The sequence below is a fragment of the Artibeus jamaicensis genome, unplaced genomic scaffold (assembly GCF_021234435.1).
Source record: "Artibeus jamaicensis isolate MK-2021 breed Jamaican fruit bat unplaced genomic scaffold, CSHL_Jam_final contig_60, whole genome shotgun sequence".
NCBI classification, from domain to species: Eukaryota; Metazoa; Chordata; class Mammalia; order Chiroptera; family Phyllostomidae; genus Artibeus; species Artibeus jamaicensis.
The window spans coordinates 10,945,485-10,952,795 of NW_026521900.1; the positions used below are offsets into that span (position 1 = coordinate 10,945,485).

The window sequence follows — 7,311 nt, forward strand, 5'->3', positions numbered from 1 at the left end:
TTTTCATTCGGTGATGGGCTTTTTGTTAATGTGGAACATACTGTTAGTTATGTTCTGTCGGGTTGAGAGATTTTGTGCAAAACAAAATAAATGTTCTCAGGTTTCAAAGCTGCTTCCATGCCTAGCATTATGTGGGTGGGTGTGAAACTGGTGAGAATATTACTTGGATTGTGAGAACTCTTTCATTCAAGAAATGTGGGGGAGCCTGCAGTGTGCCAGGTCCTGCTTTGGGTGCAAAGGAGGTAGAGTCACACAAGACACAAGAAAATCCCTAGAGTTGTACATACTACGTAAAGCTATATATTAAAGGCAGGTGATAGGAAGCCTTATTGAGTAGGTGACATTTGGGCAAAAACGCAGATAACTAGGCACAGGGAATAAATAGCAAGTGCAAAGGTGCAAAGGCCATGATCATGAACCAGCTACCAACACTTAAACTCCTAATATCTTCAGGACTATGTAGGAACACAGTTAGAGTGGCCTCTATACAATAGAAATGAATATTTAAATGTTGCAAATCAAGCTAACAAATATAAAGAAATATATGTTCTATCCTACCTTGACAAAGCTTTCTTAATGACCTGGAGGCCCAGGTTCTAACTTCTGGTACTCAGAGTTTCATGCCAGGATGTGAGTGGGTTGGGAATGCTGAGACCTGGCTTCGCAGTCCACTATCTCACCCGGTCACCCCTCCCCACATAAGAAGGCACTCTGGTGCAGGTGGAATCGCCAGCTAGTATGGCCCAGGCTCTACTCACACTTCACTAACAGCCACTTCTTGGTCCTCAGGATGGACCCTGGAAGATGCTGCTGCAGGCCCTTGAAAGGGGCTCCCCATACGTGAGTAAAGCCTAGAAGTGGGGTTCAGGATCTGGGAGGGTGCTGCCACTGAGGCACAGACTAAGGGAGTGTCTCTAAAGAGCTGGACCAAGGTCAGGGGCCACTCTTCAGATCTAAGGACTGCCATCACCACCCAACCCAGCCGCTAGAAACTGCCACTCACAGTCATGTGCATAGCTGTTTCAGAACATTTATTGTGGGGCCAAGGGTTGGGATCTTGAGTCCCGAGGGCAGCAACTGAGGCTGGTAGGGACGTGCAGACCGAGAGCAGGAGGGGTGTCAGGAGAGGGGCGACAATGGGCCCTCGCCGGCGGGGGGCACAGAGGGCCCGTCATGCCGGCAAAGAGCAGTCGGGGTTTGGGGGGAGGGGCGGCTCTGGACCCAAGGGCGCTCGGGATCCCGCCGGTGCTCAGGGAGGCAAGAGGCGGCGTGCTGGGGGCGCAGGGGTCTCCAGGCGTTTCACGCGCAGCAGAGCCCCCAGCACACCCTCAGGGGGTACATCAGGGCCCAGATCCTGGTCGGTGGCCCGGCGGAGGCGGCGGCGCTGGGCAACCACAGACTCCGAATCCGAGCTTCCTGTGAGGATCCGCCCCAACAAGTACCTGCGGGGGAGCAGAACCGATGCAGTGAGGATATGTGGGCGTGTCAACGCCCGGGCCCTAGGACCCAGGTGGCCCCGCAACCCCATATTGTCTGGGGACCCGCCTTTCCCAGCCCATTGCTTTGAGAAAATGTCCCCGCCTCCCTATCCTGCCCCCAGAAACTGGGCTTGGGAGTCTCCATCCCTGGGCCCAAAGTACACGTTCCCCAATAACCCACCAGCCAGGCATCTCTATCCCCACACCCTAGGTCCAGGGCCTCAACTCCCTGAAAACACACAGGCGTTCTCACTTCCACTCCAGGATGCAGGCACCAGCCCACCCCGTGCCAGCTACCTCAGCAGTTCGGGGTCCACATCTGGTGTGTCGTCACCGGCGTCCTCGGCCTCGGAGCCCACTGGACCGTCGTCATAGATTGGGGGCCTGGGTCGGAGTGCAGGGGCGGGGACCAGCTGCGCTGCGAGGGCGGCAGGATCCAGGCGGGCACGGAGCAGGGCGCGGGCCAGCTGCGCGGCGGGAGCGTCGGGATCGTCCTCCAGGGCCGGGGCCAGGTCAGTGGTGCGGGAAGCGCCCCAGACGCGCAAGAGCTGCGCCAGGACTCGTGCCTGCTGATCCTCGGCCTCCTGCGCCTCGGCCCGCGCCCGCTCCTGCCGTTCAGCCTCCAGCAGGTGCGCCAGCGCCCGCGCCAGCTCCTGCACGACCTCCACTGCCTCGCCCCGGGCCGCTGCCCGCCGAAAACGACGGGGAGCGCCAGCCTCGCCCAAGGGAGGCGAGGCTGCGCCCAGATTGCGGGGCTCCTGCGGAAAGACGAAGTAGGGGGAAAGACGGCGCCCGTCAGGCCAGGGACCTCCAACATGGGGGTCTCCAAAGGCACCGTGGCCCCCTCAAATATACCCAGGTACCCCTAAGACCACAGGAGACCCCCAAATATCTCCAGAAACACTTAAGACCACAAAAGACCCCTAGTACTTCCCCCCGCCCCTCCCACCACACACACAATTTCCTAGTGACTGAGAACTTGCCTCAGGACTTCCGAACACCAGGTTTCTTTACAGGAGCGGCAATGGTAGATATGTCAGCTATAAATTTTTCTACGGCAATATTTTGGACAATAGGAATATATGTTTCCATTTTATAGGTTCTTATTGTCCACTTGTTTTACCTAAGAGGTACCAGACTGTTTGCACCTTGCTTTTCGAAATTTATATCTGCACCAGTTCCTTAAAAACAATTTTCCCTTTTTTCTCTCTTTCCCTAGTCTTCTGCATTGAATACACTTTGTGTGGATGTACAAGAGTTTATTTAACCAGAGTCTTCAACTGATGAGCATTTAGGGTGTTTCCAATCTTTCACTATCTTATAAACAATGGTACAATGAATAACGATGTTATATATCATTTGGCATGTATGCAAGTCTATCTGTAGAATAAATTGACCAATTTGCAGTTCAGACAGCTTTGAAACAATTTCAATAAGTTTAAATAAATAAAAGAGGGTATCAAAAGTATGAACCAGGACATAAAACTGACCATGAATGAAGATTTGAAAAAGAAACATCTAGAACATCTAGGGACATATTTTAAATCAAATTAAAAATTAAAAGGGCAAGTTAAACAGAAGGTTTAACACAGTACAGGTTAGACACAGTACAGGAAATAACAGGCTTGAACAAAGCTTAGAAACAGATCCACACATGACTTGACACTTGCTTCATGACAGAGGTGACACCGCAGAGGAAAGGGGACAGGTCGAACTCCAATAAATCATGCAGGAACAACCGATCCAAATTTGAGAAAATGAAAAAGAAAAAACAAATAAATTTGACTACATTATCCCTGCCCAGGTAGCTCAGTTGGTTGGAGCATGCTCCTGTACACCAGAAGGTTGTAGGTTTGATTCCGGTCAGGGCACATACCTAGGTTGCAGGTTCAATCCCCAGTCTGGCCATAAATGGGAGGCAACTGATCAATGTTTCTCTATCACACTGATGTCTCTCTCTCTCTCTCTCTCTCTGTGTGTGTGTCTCTCTCTCTCAAATCAATAAAAATACACCCTTAGGTGAGGATTGTTTTTTTTAATGACTACATTACAATTAAGAATTTCTTTTTGTCTGAAGACACCATAAAAAGAATGAAGAGTAAATCAGAGTAGGGGAAGATGTCTACAATACAAGCCATCAGTAAAAGATCAGTATCCAATATTCAAAGAATGTCTAAAAAGCAATAAAACAGGCAAAATTCATGATCAAATATTTCACCAAAAGGAAACAAAAGCAGTTACTAAATATATGATACATAGTGAACTTCATTAGTAATCAGAAAAATGCAAATTAAATGTCAGTGAGATGCTATGCATAATACAGCCAAAAGATTGCTAACAAATTAAGAACTCTAATAATACCCAGTGTTGACATGGATATGGAAAAAATGGAAACTCTTATACTTGCCTGTTGGCAATCAACTGCCAAAATAAATTTGAAGAACAATTTGGCAATGTCTAAAAGGTGCGCATCTCCTATGATCCACTCCTGGGGCGTTACATTCCAGTGTAGCATTTGTGCATATGCTACTGGACACAAGTTCATTAGCATTTACAACAGCACTGTTTGTAATAGTATAAAAGTGGAGGAAGGGCCCTGGCTGGTGTGGCTCAGTGGACTGAACACCGGCCTGCAAACCAAATGGTCGCCAGTTCAATTCCCAATCAGGGCACATGCCTGGGGTGCGGGCCAGGTCCCCAGTAAGGGGGTGTGCAAGAGGCAACCACACACTGATGTTTCTCTCCCTCTCTTTCTCCTTCTCTTGTCCTCTGTTTGGAAATAAATAAAATATATATTTTTTAAAGTGGAGGAAGGAAGAAAAAAAGAAAGAAAAGCCTAGAAACAACCCAAATGTCTACTGACATATTGAGAGTGCATCAATAAAGCATGATATACTCATATACTAATGATATACGCATAGGATAAAATATTTTACAGCAATATAATGAATTATAGCCACACACTTTAATGTTGATGTATCTTACAACCAGTGTAGAGAGAAAAACAAGAAAAGCAGGTTGCAAAATTGCACTGCAGACTGCCTGCGACTAACAGTCACCTGATGACTTCCTAGTGACCCCTAGTGACGACCAGAGGCCTGGCACCAATATGATTACATTTCTATGAGGAAAAACTGAGCAAGATACTGTGTATGTCGTAAGGTCCAAAGAAAAGTAAGGGATCAATGAACAGAAAATACATGATGATGATTATGGAGGAGAGGGGCTTATATGGGGAGGGGCACCATGGGCTCCTAAATATTGGTCACACTCTATTTCTTAAATGGAGTGGTAGATACCCATGGGAGTTATTTTATCATTATTCCCTGCATTGCATATATATCTTAACTATATTGTGTCATATATAATGTTCCATAATTTTTAAAATCGTCCAGTTCTGAAGAGTTAAAGGAGGATGTGCTCCAAAGTGCCCTTGGCACCCACCACCCCTCAGCCCCCATGGAATCATGCTCACCAGCAATCACAGACTCACACACACTCACATGGACTGACAGGTCTGGGGATGTCACATTGGCAACCGAACAGTGCACACGTTCACCCATGGCTGCTCGTGCAGTTACAATCGCCAAACTATCCACATGCAAGGACATGCACCACCTCCTTAAAGACACAATGCAGCACAGAGAGATCATGGCTCCTCTTCCCACAATGACATAGCTCCACAAAGAAACAGGGAGAAATAGCCTCAGAACACACACACACAATCCTAGCCACTCAGTTCAACAGAACCAAATGGGATGTGCAGACGGGGATGCAAAGATCACGTCTTCCCAAACAAAAATGAAATCACACGCGCGCGCGTACACACACACATACACAAACACAGACACACCCAAAGGTCACGTCATCGCTATAGGATTCACAAACATGCACACGATGTTACTGAGAAACTACACACAGAAGCAACCCTAGCATCACACACTGCACACCTGGAACTATAATGACATTTTTGCTTGGAAGCGCTCACATCAAAGGACACACACTTACAAGGACACCACACCCTCACTGCCCCACCCGCACCCCGTCATCACATCACATCATGCCCGCACACAAATCGATGTGCGTATCCCCTTTCCTTAATTCACACCAGTTGCATGGACAGCGCCACCGGCGCCAGGCGGGAGGAATGGGCAGGGCGCAGTTGCTGGCCAAACCCAGGATACCACCACCCGCACACTCAGAGACCAAGCCTGGCCCCGGGGACGCTGGCATAGCCTGGGCGCGAACTAACGGCTGGACCGCGAGCTTTCCTGGCCAGTGTCTCCACACCTCCGGGGAGCCGGGGCAGGCAACGCTGAGGTAGCGTGGTAGCATTCTCCCCGCCCCCCGCCCCCCCCCCGCCCCACACCCCCTGCCCTACCGGGGTCGCACCTTTACCGGCCGAGCGCAGACAGCCGCTGGCGGCTGAAGTAATGCCAACAGGAGCAGCAGCAAAACGCCGACGCCCCCGGCCCGCGGCACGCCGAGCAGTGGCGATCCCGCCATGCTGCCCTCGCGAGCCGGGCTCCGGGCAGGCGGACTGGCTGGCAAATGCGCAGAGCCTGGGCTACAGGGACAGGCTGCGGTGCTCTGCGGCTGCGCACGCCCGGGCCCCTCGCCATCCCTTGCCCACCCCCTTCCGCCACTCGACGCAGGCGCATCCTTGGAGCTCCCGCTGCCTTTCTATTCTGCCGGTCGCCCTGGAGATGCCTAAGGGGCAAGGTGGAGAGCTGGGGACTGTGGTGGCGGTTACCATGGCACTTGGAGGGCAGTTGTCCGGGCAACAGACCTTGCTGTCGCCTTCGCAGACAGGACAGATTGATTCAGCTGAGTGAAATGGGAATCTGGTACCCACCTCTTTTGCTTTGAGGAAGAGATAAATGACTGTTCACTGAATAAAACAGTTTACCAGTCACCTCTATGGAATAGGCCCTTTACAGGTCCATGAGTTCAATACAGGTGATGTGACCGTGGACAGGTGGACAGGTCAGTTCACCGTTCTAAGGCTCAACTCCTCACCTGCGTAACTAATAACCTGCCTCGCATAGTGACTTTGGAGGCTTAATAAAAATGGCATTCAATAGGAGCTCAATCTGTCTTCCTCTCCCATCCCTCTCTCCTTGCCTCTGACTCTTTCTCTCCCTTTATCTCTACAGCCTGACTATCCCTCTCTTTATTTTACAGTCTGTATCTACTTGCTATTCCATAGCTACATAGACAGGTACATAGATAGGTAGGTTTTACCCATACATTGTTCCAGAAAGGATTTCAAGCTACTTAAAATGACACATCAAAGGGAAAATTTTGTTAAAATTTGTGTCTCCATAGGGGCAAAAAACGTTGGGAAGAAAATGTTAGTGGTTATGTATGGGTGAGGAGATAACTAATGACCTGTCACTTTCTCCTTTACACTTTCTTTGTTCTCTGAAAAAATGTTGCACTGAGTATGTATTACTATTATATATCAGATAAAAATAATGATTTTTTAAATTTTGGAGTTAAAATAAAGTATGGTAACATGCCATAAATTAAAATAAAGAAAAGAAAGACCCATTTATTTTGCTGTGAGTATATCTAATACACTGATTCTACCTGCCTCTATCTCCTCGGTATTACAAACAACTTTACAATGAAAATCCTTATATACTTACGAACCTGAAGATTATATAACCAAGGAGAGTGTGATGGACACACGCGTAAGGTGGCTTCCACAGTCCTTGCCTCCTGGCATTCACATCCTTGAGTGTATGAATGACTAAAGGGGACCAGATAGACATGAATACATGTATGTAATTATGTTAAAAATGAATTTGAGACAAACATCCTGTCATTT

The 7,311-nt window shown here is 48.7% G+C and overlaps 1 protein-coding gene across 1 annotated transcript; it reads right to left on the minus strand.

Annotated features, from left to right (window-relative positions):
• Window positions 1–1,016: 1,016 nt before the first annotated feature.
• PCSK1N (proprotein convertase subtilisin/kexin type 1 inhibitor) lies at window positions 1,017–6,049 on the minus strand. Its single transcript, XM_037158893.2, has 3 exons — window positions 5,871–6,049; window positions 1,776–2,236; window positions 1,017–1,442 (listed from the first exon to the last, which is right to left on the minus strand). Exons 1-3 carry the CDS (start codon window positions 5,982–5,984, stop codon window positions 1,250–1,252), a joined length of 768 nt encoding a protein of 255 aa, XP_037014788.2. The 5' UTR covers window positions 5,985–6,049; the 3' UTR covers window positions 1,017–1,249.
• Window positions 6,050–7,311: the final 1,262 nt, after the last annotated feature.